Source organism: Acomys minous, assembly GCF_964271855.1.
Source record: "Acomys minous genome assembly, chromosome: 11".
In the NCBI taxonomy this organism is placed as follows: domain Eukaryota; kingdom Metazoa; phylum Chordata; class Mammalia; order Rodentia; family Muridae; genus Acomys; species Acomys minous.
In genome coordinates this window covers 105,359,000-105,386,053 of record NC_140492.1, presented here as the reverse complement: position 1 = coordinate 105,386,053, position 27,054 = coordinate 105,359,000, and the positions used below count along the sequence as shown (strand labels likewise).

Here is a 27,054-nt window from a genome sequence, read left to right as displayed (position 1 = left end):
TCTTGAGCATATGTTTTGTAAACCCAGTGCGCACATACTCTCTGCTTATTTTGAGTGATTGTTTACATAATTTTACATTGTATTTGTGAACTCTACGAATACAGTATTTTGATGAAAATCACTGATGCTCAGTCCTAGCTCCTCTGGATCTACTCCTTGAAGTGGTAAATGTCTGCAATCTTGCTATACTTACAGTCTTAGCCTACAGATAAAATTCTCCTCTATAACCTACTTACAGTGTGGAGATTGCCTTAATTTTCTTAAAAAAAAAACCACATTCTTTTTTGTTTTAGTCGAAATGGAGACTTCCCCCCATTTTTTTTAAAGTAAAAAATTCATAAACATCAAAAAGTACCTAAAAACTGGCCAAGCAGTAGTGGCAGCACTCAGCTTTAATCCCAGCACTGAGGAAGCATTCAAGGCCAGCCAGGTCTATATAGGTAGTTCAGGACAGCTAGGGCTGTTGCACAGAGAAGCCCTGTCTCAAACCCCCTCACAAAGAAAAATACCTAAAAGCAAGCTATGCAGTGTAACTAAGTGCGTAAGCTCTCGTCACACAATCCTGAATAACTGAAGAAAATCCCCCGATCTCATGGTGCAAGGACAAAACCCCATTCTGCACAGTTGTCGTCTGACCTCTGCACGCACTGGTGTGTGTGTGTGTGTGTGTGTGTGTGTGTGTGTGTGTGTGCGCGCGCGCGATGATAATAATAAATTTTTTAAAAAGTTTAAGTCCTTAATAACAAGTAAGCAATTTAGTTATTACAATGTTTACTGTCACTTAACGGTCTCCTCAGTTGAAGCCAGATGGTGGTGGGACATGCCTGTAGTTCCAGCACTCAGGAGGCAGAAGCAGAGGGATCTCTCAGCCAGGGTTATCTTATCTCGAAAGATGTCCACCCCGACCCCGCTCCCCACCTGGGAGCAGGCTCTTAACAAGCTTCCAGAAGAGTTCCAATGTTTTCCTTCAGGACGTTGAGGGAGGCTGTTGGAGAGTGGGAATACTTCAGAACAGAAAACTGCTCAAACCTATGACTCTCTCTCTATCTTGAGGTCTCTACCTCGAGTCCTTTAAAATAACTTTATTTTTAGTTAAAAATTGATTTCATATCTATAATTGTATCTTTGAGTACCGTTAGGTAACTATATTTTGGTTATCCTTTTCATTTTTCATGTTGTGCTGCTTTGGTTTCAGCTGGAGAGGTTTCGTTGATGATAAGCATTGCTAGGAAGCACTAGCCGCCCGGCCTAGGGTGTGGCTCAGTGGCCATGCCGGCTAAACATGGAGTGGGCCCTGAGTGCTGGTCCCGTTCTGTGGGGGAGGGGGGAAGCTACAAAAGTACACAATATAAAAGCTACATAAAAAACAAAATATAATAGCTACTTAAACATATAATATACCTTTAAAATGTGAACTATGAACTCCTAGACAACAGACATTACTATTGTCTTTTAATTAATTTTCTTAGTATGTAAGAGTCTTTAAGAATGATTTAGATGCTTTATTTTCCCAGAGTTACTCGAGGAGGGGTAGGGAATGACTTGTTGTGATGGATTCTTATTACAGAATCAAAAACACTGTTGGAGAATGCTATCTGAGAGAATTGAGACTAGCCCCTCCATGTCTAAAACCTCCAGGCAATGAAGATCCCTGAAACTACTTAGGTAGACTGAGATCACAAGGCATTCAGGTTCTGACCACATAGATGGGTGGTTGAGGCACATGACATACAGCAACCCAGACTGGCCTTCCAACTCACGCTGTCCTTGAGGATGACCTTAAATTCCCGATCTTGTCTTTACCTTCCAGTTGCTTAATAGTGATGCATGGTTAGATACGTAGGAGTTCCACTCTGTTCTGTGCACTAGAGACTGCACTAGAGACTGTATGTGGCATTTGCCTATAATCCTAGCATGTCAGGTAGGTACAGAAGGATCAGGAATTTAAGGTCATCGTAGCTGCACAGAAGTTTCCAGATACCCTGGGCATCTTAAATCTTGTCTCAAAACAAAAAAGAAAGAAGTATGGAGATGAAAGAATAAAGGAGGAGTGGCCATCCCAAGAAGAAAAGCTGTGCCTAGCTGCCTGTCAAACAGTTTTCTGAAGCAGAGGGTATGGCTCTGGGTAATGGCAAAGGCACAGTGATTGAAAAATAGAATAGTTATTGAAAGCTTGCCTTTTGGTTTTAATTTATCATTTTTAGTGTCATTTTAGGAAAAGTGTTACTTAGTATCGTTGGGCTTGTACAAGAGGATATGTAAGAGAGAAAATGATGTGTGATACTAATGCTGTAGGGAAGACATTCCGAACCATACAAGACATAAGTCAAAAAAAGTCACAGACAGAGGGAGAGAAACCGGGCGCCGTGGTGGCGCACGCCTTTAATCCTGGCACTCAGGAGGCAGAGGCAGGTGGATTTCTGTGAGTTCTAGGCCAGCCTGGACTACAAAGCAAGTCTAGAACAGCCAAGGCTACACAGTGAAACCCTGTCTCAAACAAACAAACAAGTCTAGGAGTAATAAAGTTAACTTCCATATTCACAATTCACAATTCACATTTATGAACTTTCCAAAGTGATTATCTTGAAGAATAAAGGGCAGAGTTCAGATTTAGTGGTGCATGCTTGTAGTTCTAGCACTTAAGAGGTTGAGGTAGAAGGCTCTCAAGATCGAGGAACACACACACGCATACATAGATAATATACTATGCCTTTCACAGTGGATAGATTACAAGTAGAAATATATGTGTGTATTCATTTGATCTGTGTGAAATTAATGATATTTGACTGGGTCTTGGCTTATGAAGAAAGATAACTTCATTTAGTTCAACCTAAGATAAATAGAATTCAGATAGTATCTTTATTTTATTTTATTTTTCAAGTCAGGGTTTCTCTGTAGCCCTGGCTGTCCTGAATTCACCTTGTAGACCAGGCTGGCCTTGTACTTACAGAGACCTGCCTGGCCAAGTGCTGGGATTACAGGTGTGTGCTGCTGTGCCCAGCTCAGATAGTATCTTAAGCGGTATAAAAATGATACCGTCTAGAGTAAGCTTGTCCTTTAGTGACGCCACATTCTTCTTGAATAACCTCAAATGAGATATTTGATTTATGCAAGTCAGTTTTCTCATCTGTGAAATGAAGGTAATCGATATATTTCTTACCAGGCTTATAAAATATAATGCCTAGAAATTAATAATTCTAGTACTTGAAAAATAATTGCCTACTCTAAAAAGCCATGAGGCAAGATGAGAAAAGTTATGATTCAGTTATATGTACCTGTTGTAGTCATTAGGAAAAACATTTCTCAATTCATTCTTAAAACTTCCCACATTCATAGTTAGAATTACCAACCACAAAACTTAAACTTTTTCAGTCATATGGAAGTTTTATAGTTGATACAATTCTAAATGGGTAAATTAGAGTTAACTCATTACAAACAGTGCATACCCTGTGGCGTTAGAATTTCATTCATATTATCTGGTCTGTGAAGAACTGCACAAGGTGAGGACCCAGGTCTGGGCGATGGTCAGATGGGGAAGTGCTTGGTACCTAAGCACTAAGAGCTGAGGTCAGACCTCTGGCGTGTATGTAAAAAAGCTGAGCACAGCGGCACACAGCTGTAACCCCAGTTCTAGGGTGGTGGAGACAGGAGGAACACAGGCCAGCTAGTCTAGCTAAATTGTTGAGCATCCGGTTGGATTAAGACCTAGTCTCAGAAAATAAAGTGTACAACATTGAGGAAGATAGTCCATACCAACTTTTGACATCTGGTGTATAAGTGTGCATATAACACTGACACACATAAAATGGTGATTTATTAAGGCTGATAAAATATTCTGGTTGCTGTCCACATGAAGAAATTAGATTGAGTGGGTCATGTAGTTAAAGCAGGAACCTTATGAGAAAACAGAAGTAAACCAGAAAGAAAAGATTCAGGTGTGGTTTTTTTTGTTTTGTTTTTTTCTTTTTCCTTTCTTTTTTGGAAATCTATTAAATAATATTCTAAAATACACTTATAACAATGTGGATATTCTTTCCTAAACAAATGTTTAACTGTGCATTGCTATCTTTACCAAGAGCTCTCTTAATTTTCACTGTTTTGGTACTGCAGAGTAAAGGAGTTTGGAATTAGTCCTTCAGACATCCCCTTTTCCCAGGGTAGTGGCAGCCGCCCTGATCTCTCTCCTTCTTACGATTATGACGACTTTTCTCCTTCGATTACCAGGTCTTGCTTCATTCTGTACATGAGATTTTTCTTTGATTAGCTCGTTTTGAATTGTGCTGCGTATGAACATTTCATTTATTTCTTTTGTTCTAAGCCATTTTTCATTTTCACTTCATTTAGCAGGTGGTGGTTATATTGCATGATCTGCATTTTTATGTCCTTTATTAATTTGCTTTAAAAGGTTTATTTAGAATGTAAGCTCCATATTTTTCTTTGTTTTTTTAAAGATGATGTCACTTTTGCATATTTATCTTTATTATGTGATAAAGTTCCTTGTCTACAAGAAGATAATGATACTTGTGATTCAGAGAGTATGTCCTTTTTAAACATGTATACTTGGTTAAGTTTCCCTGATTAAGAACAGTAATTATACTTGAAATAAAGTTGTTTAAGTAAAATAACATTTTAAAAATCCATAGACTTCAGATAAATTTGACCTATGAAGTGACATCATCAACCTTATTATGCTAATTAAATTGCTTTTGTATTGAATAGGTTGGTATTGTTTCTCTGCATGAATCTTTCATAATTTTAGATACTTTTATGTATTTATAGGGTGAAAGAATTGACTGTAGATCCAACTGCTGCTGGTGATGTCCGTCCAATAATGCACCATCCACCGAGCCAGATTGATGACTTAGAGACACAGTGGGGTGTGGGGAGTTCCCCTCAGAGAGATGATCTAAAACTTCTATGTGAACAAAATGTGAGTGACATAATCTTATTGTTACTGACCTAACCTTAGTTTGTTTCCTCAATAGCAGAACTTTATTGAACACTGTCACCTAAAGCAGGGAACAGCAAGTCCACCCTGTGGCCTAATCAGATAGGTACAGCTTTACTGGAATATAACCATGCTCTTCTGGCTGTTTTCTTACCACAGTAGCAGTGTCAGAATACATGGCTCATGAATCCTAAATAAGGATTACTAGCCACTCTGATAATAGCCTTCAGATTTTATGTCTACATTAAAATTTCAGCAACTAATGGTTAAAGATTTTATATATCAGTACATCATATATACATTTTTGTTTAAAAAAAAAACTTGTCAACACAGTTATGCGTTTAAACAGGTAAAGGAATTATTAAAAATCACAGTGATCCCCAGCAACACCCCAAAACAAAAAGAGAAACAAACAAAACTACAAAAATGCCAGCTCCATTAAATTTTTTTTTAGTTTGAAATGTCTAAAAATTTTAGAATTTCAAATTACAATATATATACATACACATACATACACACATACACTATAAGGATAGGCACATATTAAAAAGGAGAAAGCATGTGATCTAGACATGTAGCACAAACCTACAGTCGTAGGCCAAGGCAGGATGATTGCTGCAAATCTGAGGCCATAGTAAATTCCAGGTTAGCAAGGGCTGCAGTGAAATGTTCTGTCAAGAAAAAGCATGGAGTGACCCAGTAAAGAGCTTGCTGTCTGAGTGGGAAGAACACAGCATAGGATGAAAACCGAGGTCCTGTCAGTCCGTCCTCCCAAATTTTGAAAGATGTTATGATTGTTCTTAAACTCTCAAAGGAAGCCATGATCTGATACCCCTGAAGATACAGAAAGCCGGTGTAAGACAGGCACTCCCTGTAGGACATCTTGCATCTGATTAGACTTACACAGGCCAGGATTTCTTTAAGATTTATTTTCATGTGTATGAGTGTTCGCCTACATGTATATGTGTGCCCCATGTGCACACATTCCTGGAAGAGGCTAGAACAGTACACGAGATCCTAAAGCTCGAGTTAGAGATGGTTGTAAGCCGCCATCTGCATGCTGGGAACCAAACTCAGGTCCTTTGGAAGGACAGCCAGTGTTTTAACCTCCGAGCTATCACTCTGGTCTCAAGCCAAGGTTTTTAAAATATTATATCAGCTTTTAAATACCGTATGTTTCAGAATGTCCAAATTTTTTAACTTTGCTACCACCAGGGCACTTACCTTGAGATTATTCAGCAGTATCATTACATTGTTAGTGCTTATGTACATGTTCTTACAATATGCTCAGCAAAGGAGATTGGAAGGAAAGAGTCTAAAATACGTCCTTGAGAGAAAACTAATACATTTTATTTGAGATAGCGTCTCTCTGTGTAGTCTTGGCTGTCCTGGCCTCGCTTTGTACCCCAGGCTGGCCTCGAACTCAGAGATCTGCCTGCCTCTGCCTCCCGAGTGCTGGGAAACAAATGTTAAGTAGGTGGGTAGTGAAGTGTATTAGAATTCCAAAAGCACATTTCTACAGAGAAACATGTTTGGGAGTGAACTGTGTGTAGTGTAGGAATTTGCATAGTTTCTGGTCCTGAACAGGAAGTAGCCGGGGTGGAATGGGGGTGTTGTTGAGTATATAGTCATGACAGAGAGCGTGAGACATTTTTAGCATGTTTTAATAAAAGCAAATGTACTTATTTCCACAGAAAAGATAAAAAACTCTTTACTAACTTGATTATGCAAATGTTTAAGCATGATAGCTTATTGATGAAAGTCAAATGTCCATTTAAATTATTTTCGTACATTTATAATCGTGAATTTTTTTAAATTAGTTTTTGTTTTTTTGTTTGTTTTTTATTGGGTTTTTTGAGAAAGGTTTCTTTGTATAGCCTTGACTGTCTTGGACATGCTTTGTAGACCAGGCTGTCCTCGAACTCACTGAGATCTGTCTGCCTCTGCATCGGAGTGCTGTGATTAAAGGCTTGTGCCACCAGCACTCAAATGATTTTTTTTTTTAATTTATTTATTTACTAAGTACACACTGTTTTGCCTGCATGTACACCAGAAGAGGGCACCAGATCTCATAGATGATTGTGATGGTTCTGCTAACCAGGCCCTCTGGAAGAGCAGCCAGTGCTCTTTTAACATCTGAGCTATCTCTCCAGCCCATGATTTTTTTTTTATGCCATTTTTATTCACATGTTAAAACAGTTTGTATGTAGACTTCTACATCTTGTCTTCCTCACTAAAGCCACATTTTGAGAAAACAGAGTGAGGTAATAAAACAGACTTAGGCTGGGGACTCAAAATAAAGCTAAACCAGTTGAATTTTGAGTTGATGTAACAATCAAAATAAAGCTAAAGCAGGAGGATTCCTGAGACTTTGGTGGTAGCCTGGACTACATATTTACTACCAGGCTAGCCAGTAAGGCTTACAAATCAAAAACTGCACCCAGACTCCTGTCGGTCCAGCGGGATGGCTAAGTCTAGCAGTTGGAGGCTTATCCTGTGCAGCACACAGAGATCTCTGTTTCTTTTCAAGCAAAATTGGTGTATTTTTTTACTGTAAAAATTAGTAAATTATTTGTATACCATAAATAAAAATTATGGTTTGGTTTTAAAAAATAATTTAGTCCTTAAAAATACTAATTTTGATAGTCACTGTGAAATATATTGTACCAGTCAAAGTTTGTGTTCTTACGTCTTTCCTTTCAAGAGAAGAAACTTAATCTGGGCATGGTGGCACACACTTGCATTCTCAGCACTTGGGAGCCAGGCTGCCTGGGCTCCATAGTATCAGGCCAGCCAGGGTACAGAGCAAGACCCTGCCTCAAAAAAGAAAAATTAAAGTATGGTCTCTGTGTGCATGTTGCTTTCATAAAGTTGTGTATATGTGAAGTAAATTGTAAATGAAGAGAAACCAACTTAAACTAGTAAAACCTGAAATAAACTGGAAAGGCTGGACTGTTCCCAAAAGCAATATTCAAAGAATAATAAATTCTGATGTGAAAATTACTTATTCCTTGTGAATAGATTGTCTTACTTAGATTCACATTATTTTGACCCAGAGAAAGAAATTGTGGCTTTTCTTCTTATATGTATTTAATAGTTTTTTTCCATTTGTCTCCAAAGTCTAATTTGCCTTTTTATACAAAACTACTTTATGAGACTGGGCTTATATCTCAGTGGTATAACATACGTTTTTTTTGGGGGGGGGGGCATATGCCATTTTTAAAATCACTAAGTTCCTGGGTGGGCTCCAAGGAGGGAAGAAAAATAAAAACAAAACTTAATGACATTTAAAATATAAGCTTTAGGTCATATTTTTAAACTTTGTGTTTTAAGGAAGAAGAAGTTTCTCCACAATTGTTTACTTTCCATGAAGCTGTCTCCCAGATGGTAGAAATGGAAGAACAGGTTGTGGAAGATCACAGGGCAGTATTCCAGGTATGTAAGAAAAGGCCTTCTGGCAAATAGGCATTAATCAAACCTTTCAGAATTCTTGGAACGAACACTATACTCTTAAAATTACTTAGTTGTGTATGTGCGTATTCTTAGGGTATGTGGTAGCAAATATCTCCCCACAGTATTTTCTTTCCTTTTTTTTTTTTTAAAGATTTAGATTGATTTTATTATGTATACAGTATTCTGCCTGCATGTGTGCCTGCAGGCCAGAAGAGGGCACCAGATCTCATAGATGGTTGTGAGCCACCATGTGGTTGATGGGAATTGAACTCAGGACCTTTGGAAGAACAGGCAATGCTCTTAACCTCTGAGCCATCTCTCCAGTCCCCTCCCTGCAGTATTTTCTTTTTTAATTTAGGAAACAGGCTGTGGTGGCCCACACTTCGTATCCCAGCACTCAAGAGGTAGAGGCTTGAACTCTTGAGTTCGAGGACAGTTAGGACTACAAGGAGAAACCCTTCCTTAAAAAAACAAAACAAAACATAATTTAAAAAAAAAATCTGAGTAATAATAATAGTAATGATAATAAAATTAATGAATAGGTCTTGAGGTTGTAGTTCAGTGGCAGGATGCCAAACTACCATTCAGAAAGCAGCATACCCTAGTAAAGGAAAAAAGAAGTTAAGTCTATGAAATTATTTAATCTCACTGTCAGTAAAGATGTGTGTCTACTGATATCTTGAGAATACCAGTTTAAGTGTGTGTGACTTGGAGCTCATGGTATATATATCAGTCTGATCTGATGTTTGTAAAACCTAACACTTTATAGTCATATTTGTTGGGTGTTTACCACTAGGAATCGATTCGCTGGATAGAGGATGAGAAGGCTCTCCTAGAGATGACTGAAGAAGTGGACTATGATGTGGACTCATACGCTACACAACTTGAAGCTATTCTTGAGCAAAAAATAGATATTTTAACTGAGTTACGAGGTAATTTATTTTTCATCTTAGTATTTGTTGTGAAATTTACATGGTATTAGGATGTGTAGTAATGAGGTTTTGTGTGATGACATACAAATGAAGATTGTTATAGATAATTTTAGCACCTTTATTCAAAACATATAAAGACAAACCGATCATTGTTTCTCTTAAAACAACAAAAATGACAAGGTTTGGGGATGGCTCAGCAGGTAGTTACTTGCTTTTCTGTGAGAACGGAAGTTTGGGTCCCCACAGCCATGTATAGGCTAGGTGTCGTCACGCACATCTGCTGTCTCCATGCTCCTTTGGTAAGGTGGGAAGTAGAGACATAAGAATCCTGGCAGCTCCAGCTATTCTAGGATAACCTGGGCAGTGGTAAACAACAGAGATCCTCTACGTTATGGCTGCAGAGGAGAGCCGAGGCTGATTGACAGGAGCATTTCAGGGATTGACAGCAGCATTTCAGGGATATGGACAAGTGGGAATGTTGCAGCTCCTGAGTCTAATGATGCTTTCTCTAACCCATAGTGAAGAGCCAGTCCTCTTTCACGTCTGTGTTGGATCTAACTTTCTGTAGCAGATAAAGGCAGACATAATATCTTGATAAACAGATAAAAACATTTAGAATATATTAAGAAAACCTATTAAGCCATCTGTAATCCCAGCACTCTGGAAGACAAAGGCAGGTAGATCTCTGTGAGTTTGAGGCCAGCCTGGTCTACAAAGTGAGTCCAGGACAGCCAAGGCTGTACAGAGAGACTCTGTCTCAAAAAACCAAAACAAACAAACAAAAACCAATTAAAAGATTAGTTATTAGCATTTGAGGCTGGCAGCTGAGTTTCTCTGTGGCTGAAACCCACCTCTGATGTTTCTACCATTTTAAAATGGTTTTTAAAAATTGTGTTCTAAAAATATTTTTATTTATGACTTTCCTTGTTCTATAAAGCCTTCATAAAATTATTTGTCCTTGATCTGTGTTCCTAGGCCATTGCCACTCATATTTAGCTCCAGAATACATATCTTCTGATGTGTGTTTTTTTTTCTCCTGGAAATACATGCATTCAATTTGCCTGACTCCTTTCCTTGGTTGTCTCGGATTCCATGTCAGACATCTGTGGAGGGAGTTACCGTAGAAATACTGTAGTATAGATTTTTTTTTTAGCCATCCAGAGATACTTTAGAGTAATAAAAGAGAGTAAGCTTATGATCTACCAGCATCCTTTGGGTACGCTGAAGGGGTCCTATGACTCCCAGTACTGTAGGCAGCGTACGATGATGCATTCGTGAGACTACTAAGTTTGTGGAAAATCTTATTCTTCATCTGAATGACATTTTGGTTTTGTGAAATGCTCCATCTACAAAACGTTTTAGTCCAAGTGGCACAAGTCCTTATTTTCAAAATTTTAGTTTTGTAAAACAGTGTACTTCTAAAAAGAAACTTGAGCTTAACCATTTTTTCACATGCGGGTCAAACCACATGGTTTCTGTGGTGATGATTTTATGATGATTGAACCCAGGGCCTTATGCATACTACTGAGCTACATTTTGGCCTGAAGTAGATTTACATAACTGCTGTCACTATTTGGAGCTTGTGTGTTGTTTGAGGGGCTCTGTCCTGTGCAAAGTAAAATGTTTGAGCATTCTTGCTTACAAGCATTTTCCCCTAGTGGACAGCGCCATACCAGTTGTGATAATTAGAATACCTGTAGACATAAAACATGTTCCTAGAGCAAACAATCCCTTCCATTTGCGCAGCACGGCTGTAGATGTAGGTCTTATTTCCAAGGCTCCTTATCATTTACCTGACAGTTTACAAACCTATTGATAAACTGGTCAGTACAGTGTAGTAGACTATGTAAGAGCAAGTAAGTGTTGTCCTGTTATCCTCTCACTATTTTTCTTTAATTCAGGTGGAGTGGAAATGTCATATTAAAGGAATATTGTTTTATATCTATATCCTCCCTCTTAGATAGGACTACATATTTAAACATTTAAAGCCTTCCCCAAAGAATAGAAACAGGCTAAAATTCAATAATATAAAATGTGTAAAGAGAAACTGTTTGAAAAAATAAGTTTCTATTAGGCACATGAGACTGTTATGGTTGAGCATAGTGTGAGGTTCTGTGACATAGATCAGAGACATGCTGAGTTTTTGTTACAAGAAGCACTGACCTGATAGTCGGTAAGAGTCGTACACTGTTGCTTGTTCTACAGTACTTACACTCCCTTGTTCTTGTCTTACTCCAAGATAAAGTGAAATCTTTTCGGGCAGCACTACAAGAGGAAGAACAAGCCAGCAAGCAAATTAACCCCAAGAGACCCCGGGCCCTCTAAGTTGGTATTGCTACTAAAGGATCCCCAGTACTAACAACAAATGGTGGTTCAAACTGTAAAGGCCACTTGAACGTTTTTGAAATCTTAAGTGTGTGGAAAATATCTTATCCTTCATCTGATTGACATTTCAATTTTGTGAAACACTCCTTTGTCTACAAAACGCTTCTAGTCCAAGAGGCACAACTAACAATTGGAATTAGTGAAGTATTTTGTTTCATTTACCCAAATAGTGATTGCTTTTGGATATCCTTGCCAATTTTATGTAAAGATTGTGGAAGTAATCCAGAAGTGGAGACTAGGGGAAGCCACAGAATTTCCTTTAGCTCAGATGGATTTCATAGCAAGACTGGGCAGTTTTGAATACCGTGCGTGCATGCATACCTCATCAGTGATTGTACATACCCCGCCTACTCCTAGAGACAGCTGTGCGTACTCATCTTCTGTGCCTTGACCGAGGCTACTGACCCTAGATTTCTGAAGCACAGCCAAGATAAATTACATTCCTTATTTGTAATTGTAAATTACCTTTATTGTGTGTACATTTTTACTGTATTTGAAACATTTTTGTGTGTGACTAGTTAATTTTGCAGGATGTGCCATATCAATTGAACGGAACTGAAGTCTGTGACAGTGGACATAGCTGCTGGACCATTCCATCTTATATGTAAAGAAATCTGGAATTATGATTTTAATACCATGACATGTGATTATAATTTTCCTAGCATTTTCTTTGTAAAAAAAAAAAAACCTAAAGTATAAACTAGTTGGTGTAAAATAAAAAGTAAAGAAGTTCTGAGAGGAGTTTTATCTTAGGATAATACATATATATGCAGTGTGTGTGCCAGTGGTGTTAACAAGACTAATAGTGTAATTTGATCTTATCAACACTATTATTTAAGTTGAAGTGTTTATTAGCTCACCAAAATTTAACGTACTGTTAACGGAAATTGGCTTCTGATGCATGAACATTTGTATGTACATGGAAAGTAGTCCATAATACAAGTTAGATAAACCAAGTGTAGGCAGTATGTAACTCCTAAGAAGTATTGATGCCTTACAAGGCAGATTATACCAAGCTCCATCTAATACCTAGTATGTGATGGTTTGTTACTTGGTGAGAATCAGACCTCACCCATAGATTGCTGGTAAAGTAGGCTACTCTTTAAAAAATGGCAGCACTCATTTTTACAGCTGCTAATCTAAGAAAGAAAACTGGCTAATTTTCATGTAAATATTGTTTAAAGATTTATATATATATATATCTCTAGGAGTTTTCCCTTGGTTCCCAGGATATAGTCAGGTAGGTTAACCAAAGAACCTCCCACGGATCTCGTGATAACACTAGGGAACCGACCGATTCACTCCTGAGCCAAGGGGGAAATGTATGAATAGAGTCAACAAGCCAGCTTCTTGACTTCACTAGTCATGGGGGGAACCTTGAGCAACCCCAGCACCACCACGGTGGAAGTGGAAAGCTCTGTAAACATGAAATCTAAGTCAAAGGTAGATTTTTTTCAAAATATGCTTATTAATAAATGAAATTTATGAAACAAATATAGAAATAATGTACTTCAATATAATCACCTTTGTTTTGGAAGGAACTCAGGTTTTCTTGGCAGTTGTAAGATATATGCTTTTGTGCTTGTTTTATTAAAGACAAGAAAGAAAGGAGAGCTACTTCTGTTGATCTTACAGAAGCTGTTTCAGAAGGTAATTTTTGCTGACATGGTGGCACACGCCTTTAATCTCAGCAGACGCAGGTGGATTTCTGAATTCAAGGCCAGCCTGGTTACAGAACAGCCAGAACTATGTACAGAAACCTTGACTCCCAGTTTTTGAGGGTGCCCCATATGTAGCGGGCAATACAGACAGGAACTTGCTCATTTTAAGCACAACAATTTACTAGTCTTAGACTGGTACTGTCTTTGAAGGTCTTTATAGATACATGTTGACTAATCTGTAGTCAAGAGTATTTGAAAACTAGTACCAGTAAACATCTTGAGAGGTAAAATGTTATCAGCTATACAGAGGGAAAACTGAAGACCAGTAAAAGGGACTAAAGCTCATCAGTTGCTGAGAGTAGAGGCAAAGAAGCTGAGAGGCCTAGGTAACCAGAATTGTCTAAGGTCGAGACGGTACAAGTGAACTCTGTCAAACTGTTCTGTGTTACTGTTCATGTGACTAAAGTTGCTTCTGCAGCTACATTTTTTTTTTCTAGATTAAATGTTCTTTAGAAAATTCTCAAACTAAATGCTCACTATTCATAGCTAGCTATTTATGGTCATAATGGTATTTACTATATGACTTTGAAGCCAGATTTTGAGTGGAATATCTGTAGGCAAACAATTTGTATTTTTAAGTTTACTTAGAACACTTTTTCTAAATTAACTCGAAATATTACTTTTATGCTTTAGGTATAAAGAGAATCAAATATTTAATGAAAATAATTTAGTCTCCTTATATAAATAAAACAATTAATTTATTAAAGTATATAAGCAGCATTTGCCCATTAAAAATACCAGGCACTAAAATCTGAATTGTCCAGAAGTCAGGAATATGCTGTAGCTGTAGGAAAATGGCTGTTTCTTTAAAAGTTGAAAGCTGAAACTGGCAAACTTACTTTGAAGTCACACTTAGTGAAGCCACACAAATGCAATCCTAGCATTTAGAAGGCTGAGGCAAGATCTGAAATAAAGGTCATCCTCAAAAGAGACCCTCTCATTCAAGAAAAACAATCAAATTAGCGAAACATATTTGACTTATAAGACCCTCTAGATTTCTTATAAGCCTGAAATTTGTAGAAGTTGTCTCCCTCAAGAAAATACGTGATTTGACATTTTAGTTTTTGTGTTTCCTCTAAACTTTGGCATTCACAGGTATAGGACATGCTTGCACTGTATAACTGCAGCCGACTCTAGCTTACGAAGAACTGTGATGTTGTATTACAACAGGACAGCTGACAAGGAAGGCAGTAAACACAGGACTATATAGGATGGAAAGGGTGTGTGAGAACAAGTTACACTAAGTAACTTACAGTATGAGGGGAGGATGGGGGGGATGTGGGACTAAGTGAGCGGCAGGCCTAAGTGGGCCTCACAATCCAAAACACCGTGAATAAAAAAGTAACATCTTTATATAATAAATTGTTAGAAAAGTTTAGCTACATGGTTGTGCGTATCTGCGGCTTTCGAACTTGAAAGAAGACAATCATATTTAATATTTAACCCTGCCCTTTGTAGTTTACTTAAAACACTAAAACCAAAACAGAAAAAGTAACACGTACACATCCCCGACCACTTTTAACATACAAGATAATACATGACACAAAAGTATTATTAAATAATTTTTTAAAAGTAAATGAGGTCCTGTAGAACAAAAGCAGTGGTGCTCTCATACTAGAAACATATTTCTTTTTTTCTCCTTGGTCTTGAAAAAATTGTTTTCAAATGGCTAGGAGAAGTGGATACCTTCTGCATTGAATCCATGTAGCAACCTAAAGAAGGGGAGGAAAAAAAAAAAAAGGAATGGTGTTAAACCAAAAAGCCCACTCCTGACACACAGTGTCGCTGCTCCATAGACTAATTCTAACATATGACACATCAGCAAGCCGGGCGTGGCGGCGAACGCCTGTGATCCCAGCACTCAGGGAGGCAGAGGCAGGCGGATCTCTTTGTGTTTGAGGCCAGTCTGGTCTACAAGTCCAGAACAGCCAACAAAACCCCCACACATCAAGATACTTGCACACATCATTAAGGAAACTTTATTCTCCAAATAAATTGACAAAGCGTACCTTAGTTAAAACCATTGCATGTTTATGTCTTGTTGTAACCTACTGTTCTAAATTACATTGGATCTGACTAAACTTACTTTTAAGGACCAGACAGCCCTGACCTCAGCTCATTAGCACTTGTTCTGGTCCAGCATGATCAGCTGAAAGAGAAACTAGCTGGATTTTTGAAGCAGAGAGAGATGATGCTCTGCCTATTAGCTAGAGTGTACTGAAGTTTAATGAAACAAACATTACTCCTTTTTGTGGCTATGTGATATCTGACTGGTTAGAAAGCTGTACTCGGAGCAAGTTAAGAATGGCGGTTTTAAAATAATGTATTTCGACCTGAGGTTATTTTTCAGGATAGCCTACAGGAAGAGGTCCATATGGAGTAAATAAATTGTCTGGAAAAGTAAAGTATAGGTACTTACGACTAGCATTTAACTATTAGGATTAACTTCCCTTGAAGACTCAGGACTCTTGCTAACCAGTCAATAAAATAGTAACTCTATGTTAGTTCTAGAGTGTTCTACTGAAAAGAGCAAACTAATGTCTTAAGCATTCTATCCTCATTTTTTAAGAGTCCAGTCTCTAGAACACCAATGCATTAAAAGTAAACTAGCTAAAAGCGGGAACATATCCTTAAAGTAGAGTACTTGTCTAGCTATGCAAGGCCCTAGGTGCAGTCCTCAGCAATGTAAGAAAATAATAAACAAAATGTCCAGGAGTTTCTGGAAAATTAAGTGTTTGTGAGTAAAAACAATATAAGTTAGCACAACTGGGTAATTAACTGAAACTTGCTTAGTAGGAAGTAAAGCAGATTTTGGTCCAAATTGCCCAAACAACTGTGGCACCCTTCAGCTTAAGGTGCAGAATTTGCCTCAGGCTACATAACTGGTATTAAATGGATAATTAGATGTGGTTATAACTGACATTGCATGCTTATCATCTGTGTGACAGTAGCTATTCTAAGTAAGGAAATAATGGATCATCAAATCCAATTACATGTGTTAAGATGACTTTTCTACCTAAAGGGCTACTGTGAAGAGGTAAGCACAAGTTATTAAGATCATGGCTGAGTTCAGGGTTGGAGCAGGTGGAAATAAAACACACAGCACACATAAATCCAGGTCATGTTCTGGCACAGACTGTTCTTTTTACTGCTCACGAGACATACATTCTGCTGCAGCTAACAAGCTGCCATCTTTTACACCAGTGGTTCTCAACTTGTGGGTCGTTGACCCTTTGGGGTCATATGACTCTTTCATAGGGGTTGTTTTAAGATCGCTGGTATTTTCCAATTCATAGCATTAGCAAAATTAAAGTGATTAGGTAGCAATGAAAATAATTTCATGGTTGGAGGTCACCACTACATGAGGAACTGTACTAAAGGGTTGTAGCATTAGGAAGGTTGAGAACCGCTGCTTTACACCAAATACTGTTCTCCACACCATGAAAGTGCTATGCAATAACTCAGCCAGGTAGCACCTTATGCCGCTTAAAAGCCTTTGATCTCTAATCTGAAGATAATACAGTAAATGTAAGCATTTATAATAACAACAAATGTAATTACCTGATAAAGTCATCTATGTCCATGGAACGGGCCCGTTTGTCGCTAAAGCCTGTGTTGGTTAGGATTTGCTGTACTTTATCTGCTATACTGAAATTTTCTGGTATTACCTATCAATACAAGATTCAGAATAAATAAGCACCATATCTTTAATGAAGATACCATGACTCTTTTTTTTTTTTTTTAAGTTTAGTAATTATAGTTACCTTTAATAGATCTGTATATGACAGCTAGGAAAACCTGACAGTTTGGCTGACTTTCTGACCCAATACTTAGAATACTTGAGGTACCATGCACATATTGCCACCACCTTTAAAATGTGAAAGGTTAGGTTTGATTTCACAAAGTGAATGAAGTTTTAAAGCAATCACTGATCTTTTAAGGATAATTCATACAGCCGGGTGTGGTGGCGCACGCCTGTAATCCCAGCACTCGGGGAGGCAGAGGCAGGGGGATCGCTGTGAGTTTGAGGCCAGTCTGGTCTACAAAGTGAGTCCAGGCCAGTCAAGGCTACACAGAGAAACCCTGTCTGGAGAAACAAACAAGCAAACAAACCAAAACCAAAAACAATTAATTAATAATTCGTGCATTCTTGACATATAGTAATTATTCTCAGGAGTGACTTCTCTGTTAAGTATATTACATGTTGCTAGGTGTAATAGTTTGCCTACTAGCACTTGGGAGGCAGGAGGAGTGACCCAAATTCAGGTCAAGGCTGTGCTACAGAGTAAGACTGTCTCAAACCAACAAAACAGTGATTTTTACTTGATTCACATCATTTATGCAAAGACCTTTAAAAATCCAACTTAATTTTAAAAATCAGGCTCATATATTGTAGCTTTTTTCCATATTAGAGAATGGAGACAGTACTATGGTATATCAAAGCATAACAGAGTCTGGGCCATAAATAATACGAAGGAAGAGCCCAGGCAGTGACAGTGCACGCCTTTCATCCCGCGTTAGGGAGGCTGAGGAAGGGGTATCTCTTGAGTCCAGGCCCCTGGTCTACAGAGCTAGTTCCAGGAGAGCCAAGGCTACACAAAGAAACTCTGTCTACAAAAGCAAAAAGAAATAAGCTTAATATGTCTGCTTTGTTAAATAAACCCTTAAATCCCTGAAAATGCAACAAACTTAGCATATACCCACAATGTGTATGCGTGAGGACCTCTACATTTGAATTCAGATCAAACTGCTAAGAGGCATGAGGCACAGAACCAGAACAAAATTCACCAAAATGATTCATACTTACAGTATTGTGTACTGAACAGTGAATTCGGTAATTTCTTTCCAACAGCTGTTGTACTGCACTTGATCTGGAAATTATGTGACAATTATAAAATCAGAATTATACATAATATAAATTTAGACAAGATATAATCTATGTTCAGGGCCTGAGATGTTTCAGTGGTAAAGGCGCTTGCTACCATGCCGAGCAACCTGAAACCAAGCCCTAGAACCCACATGGATGAAGAGGACGGCTCTTTCAGTTGTTCTCTGAGCCCCCAACCCCCAACATACACATACCCCACATGTAAAAAAAAGTTAATGTATGTTTGATTTGGTGAAATTCAGGAATGTATAGAGTATGGAATATTTAAATGTACAAAGCTAAGACTAGTCCTAGTAAACATCTCCTATGTCAATAAGAATCAAATTCCACACTGCGCTTTTTAAAAAAACACAGACTTTCATTTCCCAAGCTGCCTCAAACTCCAGTGCTCTAGTGACAATACCATTTTAGCTTCCCAAATGCCTGAGCTACACGTACCTGCACAATTCTAAACAGTTCTTAGACACTCCACAAAACATCTTCTTAAAAACACACTTTCTGGGCCTGGTAGCAATGGCCTATAGTAATATTAGCTGCTACAAAGTCTGAGGCAGGGGAAATTGCAAGTTCAAGGCCAGTCTGGAACTCAAAGGTTAACAAGGTCTGAAGGAATCCTTGAGTGGTAAAGAGTACTCACTCAGCAGGCTTAAGACCACAGGCTCAGTCCTGTGGCCAGGAAAAACCATTCACGCTCTCTCATAGCAAACCTCACCTCTTTTACTCTTGCAGACCCGCAAGTTGTGTTTGATCTTTCAACTTCATAAAGACTAGGAGGTGGCTGAGCTATAAAGGCACTTGCTGTGCAGGCCAAATAACCTGACTTCCATCCCCCTGAACACATGTAAAAGTAGGTCAAAGCTATCTTTTGACCTCCACGTGTGCACCATGACACATGTCCACACTACCCCAAAGCAAAAATTTGACAAATGTGTCATTAAATTATTGTTTTTTCTGCTTCGCAAAAAAAAAAAAAAAAAACAAAAAAACCAAGACCTAATTTGGTTCCCAATTACAATTTTCTTTATTACATTTTGCCTCTTTTATTTTAAAAGGTGAAGTCTGACATGAATAGTCTTTGTACTTTAGGAGCTGTTCTTGCGTAAAGGACCAAATGCTATGACTACCTGGAAAACTGCAGCATTACAAAATAACAGGCTACTTACTTGAATGCAGCAGACAGTGTCTTGTTTTTCCGAACAAAAGTGATCCTTACTAAGCCGTCCCATTCCTGAAATACAAGATGATTATTTTCTTCAGAATACTCAACTTTTTATCTATGCCCTGCTAGCTGTGATTATTTTTAATACACAAGGCCAGAGGGAATGAAAGTGGCCTACATGTTTTTTTCCCCTACATCTTGATCTAGCTGGCTCATATGCAAAAAAAGACACTTCTGCACTTGTGTGAATCTCACTGGATATATTACTGTTTTTTAATTGGAGGGAAAAGTAGTCACCATACATAATATGGTATTAGGATCACTTTCAAAATGGATGCAAGCTCGGCACAGTGGCACATAGCTATGATCCCAGCACGGAGTTGAAGGTCATTCAGTACACAGGGAATTTGAACCCAGCCTTGAACCACATGAGACCATACTTCAAAAAGCTAAAAGATCAAATCAAAACATAATTTCGGATGTAGCTTGTACAACAAATTTTTCTCTAATTCATTAAATTTTATATCAAACAGCCTAGCTTTTTTCCTGATCACAAAAGCAGTACTTTGAATTAAAAAATGTTTCCCACAATGTCTAAGGTACAGTTCAGTGGCAGCACACTTGCTTTGGCAGGCGTAAGGCATTAGGTTTTACCCCCAGCACCACCAAAGAGAAAGTGTTACCACAGTATTGCTCATAGGACTATTTTAATTTTCCAAGTTTTATTCAAACAGGTGTTTCCTGCAACTGTACTCTTAAGTTATGAAATGGAACTGTATTCTAGTCATTTTGCCCACCCCCCAACCCTCCAAGCAGGGTTTCTCTGTGTAGCCTCAGTTGTCCTGGACTCACTTTGTAGACTAGGCTGGCCTTGAACGCACATTGATCTGCCTGACTCTACCTCCAGAGTGCTGGGAATAAAGGTGTGCACCACCACACCCAGCAGTGCCATTTTGCCTTTCACAAACATTGTCCGTGTTTCTGTGTGGTCTTCACAAGTACGTTGCATCCAATCACTCCTCGTTCCTGTCTTCCTGCTTGGGTAGTTAGGCTGACTCAGTATTGTTTTGCTGCTTTACAACGACACGTTCCAAACTGGATTTCTTGCCTTAATGACCTAGTATTTAGCCTCACCTGGAAATTGATAGGTGGTGGCGGATTCTTAGGTTCTATCCTTACAACACTGGACTCCACCTTGGGGGGCGGTCTGAAGTTATTCTTCCCCACCTATTAATCAGAAAAAGTTTAGTACTTTCAGAAGAAAACTTTTTGATTGAGACAGGGTCTCACCATGAAGGTCTGACTAGCCTGGAACTCACAGAGATTGACCCCTCCGCCTCCTGGTTGCTGGGGTTAAAGGTGTATGCCACCATACCTGACAAGCGTAACTTTAAGTTGGTAATCAAAGATGTTCTGCTGGCCAGGTAATTCCAGCATTTAGGAAGCTGAAGTTCCAAGCTAGCCTGAGTTAAAGAACAAGACCCTGCCTCAAAATGGGGTGGGGCAGGGTAGGGTCTCAGAGAGCAAGGAAATGTGCTCCAGGATGAATTAAAACTAGATTATTAATGATTAAAATGACAAAAAACCCTACATACCTTCATTAGATGGTCCACGCGTGCTAAAAGCTGTGTATTAATGGAGAGTCTGCAGTATAATTTATCCCCAGGTTTTGCAACTAAGCGAAGAGCAAATTCTCTTTGAAACATAAGTATAGCACATCTGAAAAGGAAGTAGAAAGGAACAACAACAAAAAATTGTTCATTTTCAATTATAACCACATTTTAAGTTAAAAATTTGTTGCCTGGTGGTGGTGATGCACAAGCCTTTAATCCCAGCACTCGGGTGGCAGAGGCCAGTGGGTCTCTGAGTTCCAGGACAGCCAAGGCTACACAGAGAAACCCTGTCTGAAAAAAGTCGTTTTTACTTTATGTATCTGAGTGTTTTGCTTGCATGTATGTATTTGCACTGTGTGAAATTGGTGCCCATGAAGGTCAGAACTGGACACTGAATCCTAAGAACAGGAGTTACAGCAGTTGTTAGCTGCCCCATGGGTTGCTGGGAATAGAATCCCCGTCCTCTGCAAGAGCAACACAAGCTCGTAGCCTCTGAGCAATATCTCTATAGTGTTCATCGTGGTGTTTTTAACGACAGTGAATTGTCCTGGGAGGACCTGTGATGAGTGTGATCAGACGGTGGAACACTTTTAGCCTTAATGTTACTGCCACAAAACAGACTAACCCCACAGAGACGGCTTCCCAAAATGGGTGCCACAAAACAGACTAACCCCACAGAGACGGCTTCCCAACACGGGTGCCACAAAACAGACTAACCCCACAGAGACGGCTTCCCAACATGGGTCAAATGAACAACTACTTTGACCTCTGTTATGTATTAGTCCATGATGCCTTCTGAAAAAAAAAACAGTCAAGTTGATTCCACAGGAGAACTGTACTTGTGGTGTAGTTGGAATTATATCTGAGGTACGGCCTGGTAGGCTACATACAAGGTCCCGTGTTTCCTTGGCTTAACAATTTCAAGTATGTGGACTTTTTGTTCTGTAAGCAATGGGGACATTCTTAAAGGTTAGTGAAGAGAAGAACATCTCCAAAACTCTTATTGACTTTTTGCATGTGGTGAACTGGAAACTGAAGCAAAGGCCTTGTGCATACAGGCAATGTAACTGAGCTATAGCTCCTGTCCTTCTGCTTGTTATTTTGAGACCAGGTCTTACAAAGTTGCCCAAGCAGGTCTTAAATTCACAATCCTCTAGCAGGCTACCAAGAAGAGACTTGATACCCTATGAGCATATACAGGGGGAGGAGGTCCCCCTCAGTCACAGTCATAGGGGAGGGGAGCAAGGGGAAAATGGGAGGGAGGGAGGAATGGGAGGATACAAGGGATGGGATATCCATTGAGATGTAATATGAATAAATTAATAAAATATTTTTTAAAAATTAAAAAAAATTATTCACACTCCTCCTACCTCAGCCTCCAGAGTATATTCATGTATGTCTGCATATGTGAATCAAACCATTTATAATACTGTATGCAGCTGTGCATGTTACTAAGCCTGATGACTTAAATTTAATCTCTGAGATCCTGTAAGCTCTGACTTCTGTAAGTGCATGGGCACACAAGCACACACACACAAGTTTTAAAAAGAATGGTTATGGTTCCCATAATTTATAAATTTATTTATTTATTTATTTATTTTGTTTATTTGTTTTTGTTTTTCGAGACAGGGTTTCTCTGTAGCCTTGGCTGTCCTGGACTCACTTTGTAGACCAGGCTGGCCTCGAACTCACAGCGATCCGCCTGCCTCTGTCTCCCGAGTGCTGGGATTAAAGGTGTGTGCCACCACGCCCGGCTATAAATTTATTTTATAAACACTGAGCAGGTATGTTTCAAAACCACTGGTATAAAACATAACTGTTTTAACAGCCGGTTAAGAAGTTACAGCAAGTGTCTAAATATAATGTGAGAAAATGTGTCTGTTTTTATTGAAGAGGACTAGAAAGTAGAATGGCATGCATATGCATTTACCATCCCAAGTAAATTACCAACTAACAATCCTCCTGGAAACCAGCATTACTTTTATGTGCATGTGTCTGGGAGGCAGGGAACCATGTAACCTAGACTGGCCCTAACCTAGCTATACAGCCAAAGAGGAATATGCAGTGATACTCCTGCTGGTTACCAAGGGCTGGGCTTACAGACACTCACCAGCATGCGGAGTTGTGTGTGGTGCTGGAGACTGAACGTGGGGCTTTCTGACGCTAATAAGCACCCCAGTCCATCACCTGAGCTACATTTCTGTCCCAGACACCGCTCTTTCCTACAGACATCCGCCGGAGGTTTTTTTTACTTGTGTTTATTTGGAGCTGCGCTCCTGGTCTAAACTATCAGTCTAAAAATTACCAACAACTTTTTCACAAACCTGAAAAATGGTCGGTGGAGCAATAACTTGAAGACAAAAGGAGAAGAGATCTGAAAGAGAATTACTAGTTAGCTCTGAGGAGAGACGTGCCAGAGGAATGCTTAGTTTGAGCACTACGAGGGATACCTGATAAGGCAAGTTTGCCACACAAGCGTCAAAGAACGGCAAATCCGATTTTAACACATCTCCCACCAGGACCTGGAGTTTGCTGGCCAGAGGCCTGAAAATAAGGACAGACCTTTTAAGACAATGTTGTTTCATGAGATGAAGATGTACTGTAATTATTACATATACTCACGTGCCCTGCACTCGTTTGTGAAGCTCAGCTACCAGCCTTGGGTCAAGTTCACAGGCAACTACCTACATTGACAGTAACAAAAAAAGCTTGGTTGTGGAGTATAAATCTTTTACCATCCAAATAATAACTCATACAATTGACATGATTTAAGGTTTTCCAATCTTAACATCAACAACCCCTCAAACCTCGTTCTACCCCTTCAGAAACATCCTGTGCCATCTGTGTCCATGCTTTGTCACTGAACAGACGATGAAAAGAACGCACTTTATGTAGTCAGTGTTTTTAGACAGCAGATATGGGACCTACTCCCACAAGTACTCTCACCAGCTGCCATCCAGACTAGAAGGCGTAACACTGCAAATGAATCAAAGTGGCTGAAGCTGACAATTCTGTACTGCAGCGTTCGCAGAGGCTTCACTGAGTTTCGTAACTGTCTACAGGATAGATGCTTGTGATGCTAGATCATTCTTCATCAGTTTACTAGTCTCTTCTGAACTTAGTAACTTTTAACTTTATTTGGCTTGTTCCTCCAGGCTTCCTGATGGTTAGCTGCTCCTTGCAGTTAGTTTTGGGTTATCTCAGTGTTGCTATATTACTTTCTTCTTTAATAAACATGTAATACATTCCTATTTTAAATCCCTTAACCAAGTGTACACTTTGTTTTCTTGATAAAAAACATCTCATGCTAGGTGCGGTGGCGCACATCTTTAATCCCAGTACTCGGAGGCAGAGGCAGACGAATCGCTGTGAGTTCTAGGCCAGCCTGGTCTACAAGGCAAGTCCAGGACAACCAAAGCTAACACAGAACCTGTTTCGAAAAACAAACAAAACAAAACAAACCATATTCTCATATCCCCTCCCCCCCTCTTTCAGAGACAGGGTTTCTCTCTATAGCCCTGCCTGTCCTGGACTCGTTTTATAAACCTGGCTGGCCTCGAACTCACAGAGATCTACCTCCTGAGTGAACATCTCATTTTCAGAGATAATATTTCTTAATTTCTTCTTTGTCTTTTAATTCCCGAGACAGGGTTTCTTGGTGTAGCCTTGGCTATCCTGGAACTTGCTCTGTAGACCAGGCTAGCCTTGAAGTCTCAGAGTCACCTGCCTCTGATTTTCAAGTGCTGGGACTAAGGGCGTCCCACCACTGTCCAGCCCTAGGGATAACATTTCTAAGGGTTCACCAATTACTATTGAAACAATGGGAATTAATTAAAACATTGGCATTTGCAAACCAGCTGAGCTTATCAGATAGCGACACGATAACCCCCCTTTTTACCTTTTTGGCCTTTTCTAACAGCTTGACAGTCATGTTGCCAGTCCCCGGCCCAACTTCCAGCACCACATCGGTAGGTCTTAAAGCAGCCTACGAGCAAGCACAGCTCCTTTAGCTCCTGGCCCTCCTGAACTCAAAGTTTACAAGTGACTGTTTTCTGTTCATCAATGTACGGTTAAAGAGATTTTACTCTAGTTTCAAATTTTTTTTTCCCTAGGATATATGTGGTTAAACAGTAGCACCTCAAGAGCATCACATAGAAGTAAAAATCTACATTTCTTAACCTAGGGGAATATACTCAACTTCTGGATTAAAAACAAAAACAAAAAACAAAAAACAAAAAACAAAAAAGCAGGGCAGTTCCACTAATGGGTTCCTGCTTTTTACCCTGGCAATAATTCCAAAGTGTAACTACCTTTTCCTTTCAATAAGTTCAAAAGGGAAAGACTGAAAAATGAGCTTGCCTAAGAATCTGCATGTGGGAGCAAGATTTCCCAATTATTAACCATTGTGTGGTTTTAAGACTATCATAACCACACAAAACTGTGTATGTGTACACATACACACCAAGTAGAATATTCTGTGAGACTACATTAACTGCACATTTTCCATGGCTCCGGGATGTTTCCCTTGTCAGCACAGAAGTAATTTATACCATCTATATTTTGGCTTCTGGCACTCAATCATCCATAACCATAACACATACAGAAGGAATCTTCTATATAATTTATATGCAGTACCTTATTTTTTTCTGGGGGAAAAACTCACTCTGTGACTTAAACATAAGATTAACTTCTGGAATAAAAAATAAGTAAAGTGATTGTGCTTTGAAAGTGATCAGAATTATATATACTTGGAAAGTAAAGTCAGGAAGACCAGAAAGTTTAAGACTAGCTTTGTCTAAATATTATGTTGGAGGCTAGCCTGGGTTACATGACACCCAGTCTCAAAAACAAGCAAACATAAACTGGAAATTAACAGACAAAAAAAAAAAAGTACAATAGCAAAGTAGACAATTCAAAGAAAGAGGGCTTGAAAATCAGCAGAAATAGACTCTGAATGAAACATGCAGAAGACATCATGTGGGGGGCTAGAGAGATGGCTCAGCGGTTAAGACCGCAGACTGTTCTAAAGGACCCGGGTTCAATTCCTGGGACCCACATGGCTGCTCACAGCTGTCACCCTCACACAGACATACATGCAGGTAAAATATCAATGCACATAAAATTAATGGAAAAAAAGAGGCAGTATGTGAATCCTGACAATTCATAACTCATTAAACAAAAACAGAGCACCTACTTTACGTCAGGCGTAAAGTCTTTATTTTTGTTAGTCTCACTATGTAGCGTAGGCTGGCTTTGAACACTTCACCCTGCCTCAGCTTCCCCAAGTGCTGGGCTAAGGACACACAACATAACCAGGTATTAAGTACTCCGAAATAGGTTAATGACACACGAGCGCTCTGCCTTTCCTCTTCTACACCCACCTTATCGATAATGCTGTTAACAATTAGAGGATTTTTCAAAATGTGCTGTCCAATTCCTGTGTTGAACATGAGCCCTAGAATAAAACACGAAGCAGCCTTAATTTCCCAGCGTGTCAAAAATCGACTCCCAGGCCGTCCCAGAGAACTAGCAGGATGGATGGGGACGACTTCTGCACCACTGAAGCCACAAGCGCCCCGCTCACGGCTGGGTTTGGGATGCAGCTTTTAAATCCATCCATCCCTCCAGCTGGCATGAAGACCAGTCGCCGAGAAAGGAGCGCGGGCCGCAGCAGGCCTTCCCCGCCGCGGGTCGGTCCGCAACAAGACGAGGTCGGCCCCCAGCTACCTCCACGCCGCACCTCCGGCTCGCTTCAGCTCCCGGCGCTGCTCCTGCCGCTCGCGCCGGCGGCCACTCGCCGCAGACTTGGCCTTCGGCATCTTTTCGAGAGTCCCGGGAGAGACGAAAGCAGGAAGGCACCGCGTGGAAGTCGCCGCCAGTGACGTCACGACAAGGCGCACGCGAGGACCACTTCCCCTCTCGCTGAGATCTTGAAGGCCCCCAGTCAGTAGCAGG

At 39.5% G+C, this 27,054-nt stretch overlaps 2 protein-coding genes across 17 annotated transcripts in view; one reads left to right on the top strand and one right to left on the bottom strand.

Annotated features, from left to right (window-relative positions):
* KIF2A (kinesin family member 2A) overlaps positions 1-13,212 on the top strand; it is a 62,840-nt gene extending 49,628 nt beyond the window's left edge. For 5 of the 9 annotated variants that reach the window (XM_084801662.1, XM_084801660.1, XM_084801659.1 and 2 more), the window contains exons 17-21: positions 4,111-4,224; positions 4,780-4,930; positions 8,282-8,383; positions 9,198-9,333; positions 11,573-13,212. In XM_084801662.1, the coding sequence (XP_084657788.1) occupies positions 4,111-4,224; positions 4,780-4,930; positions 8,282-8,383; positions 9,198-9,333; positions 11,573-11,658 (589 nt within the window). In that variant the 3' untranslated portion in view covers positions 11,659-13,212. The remainder of the gene's footprint in view (positions 1-4,110; positions 4,225-4,779; positions 4,931-8,281; positions 8,384-9,197; positions 9,334-11,572) is intronic. The other 4 variants (XM_084801666.1, XM_084801665.1, XM_084801664.1 and 1 more) reach the window with 1 other exon arrangement.
* DIMT1 (DIM1 rRNA methyltransferase and ribosome maturation factor) lies at positions 953-27,006 on the bottom strand. 8 transcript variants are annotated; one of them, XM_084801673.1, is made up of 14 exons: positions 26,840-27,004; positions 26,481-26,554; positions 24,998-25,084; positions 23,722-23,783; positions 23,550-23,643; positions 23,424-23,473; positions 21,082-21,205; positions 20,621-20,713; positions 19,491-19,555; positions 18,247-18,310; positions 17,001-17,107; positions 15,126-15,151; positions 11,546-11,598; positions 953-985 (listed from the first exon to the last, which is right to left on the bottom strand). In XM_084801673.1, exons 1-14 carry the CDS (start codon positions 26,916-26,918, stop codon positions 968-970), a joined length of 996 nt encoding a protein of 331 aa, XP_084657799.1. In that variant the 5' UTR covers positions 26,919-27,004; the 3' UTR covers positions 953-967. The 8 variants fall into 8 exon arrangements, with proteins under 8 accessions (XP_084657799.1, XP_084657794.1, XP_084657793.1 ...); XM_084801668.1 differs by lacking the exon at positions 953-985 and adding an exon at positions 5,022-5,782 and having other exon boundaries at positions 26,827-26,970; XM_084801667.1 differs by lacking the exon at positions 953-985 and adding an exon at positions 5,033-5,782 and having other exon boundaries at positions 26,840-27,006.
* Between the last annotated feature and the right edge of the window lie 48 nt (positions 27,007-27,054).

Excerpts from the sequence above, each read along its gene's own strand:
- DIMT1 (XM_084801667.1), bottom strand. The coding sequence starts at position 26,918 with ATGCCGAAGGCCAAGTCTGCGGCGAGTGGCCGCCGGCGCGAGCGGCAG. Across the intron at positions 19,556-20,620 it reads CACCACCTATCAATTTCCAG|GAATGGGACGGCTTAGTAAG; the intron begins GTGAGGCTAAAT and ends CTTGTATTTCAG. Across the intron at positions 5,783-11,545 it reads TAAGACAAGAACAAGGGAGT|GGGTATCAGATCATGGCTTC; the intron begins GTAAGTACTGTA and ends CTGTATCTTCAG.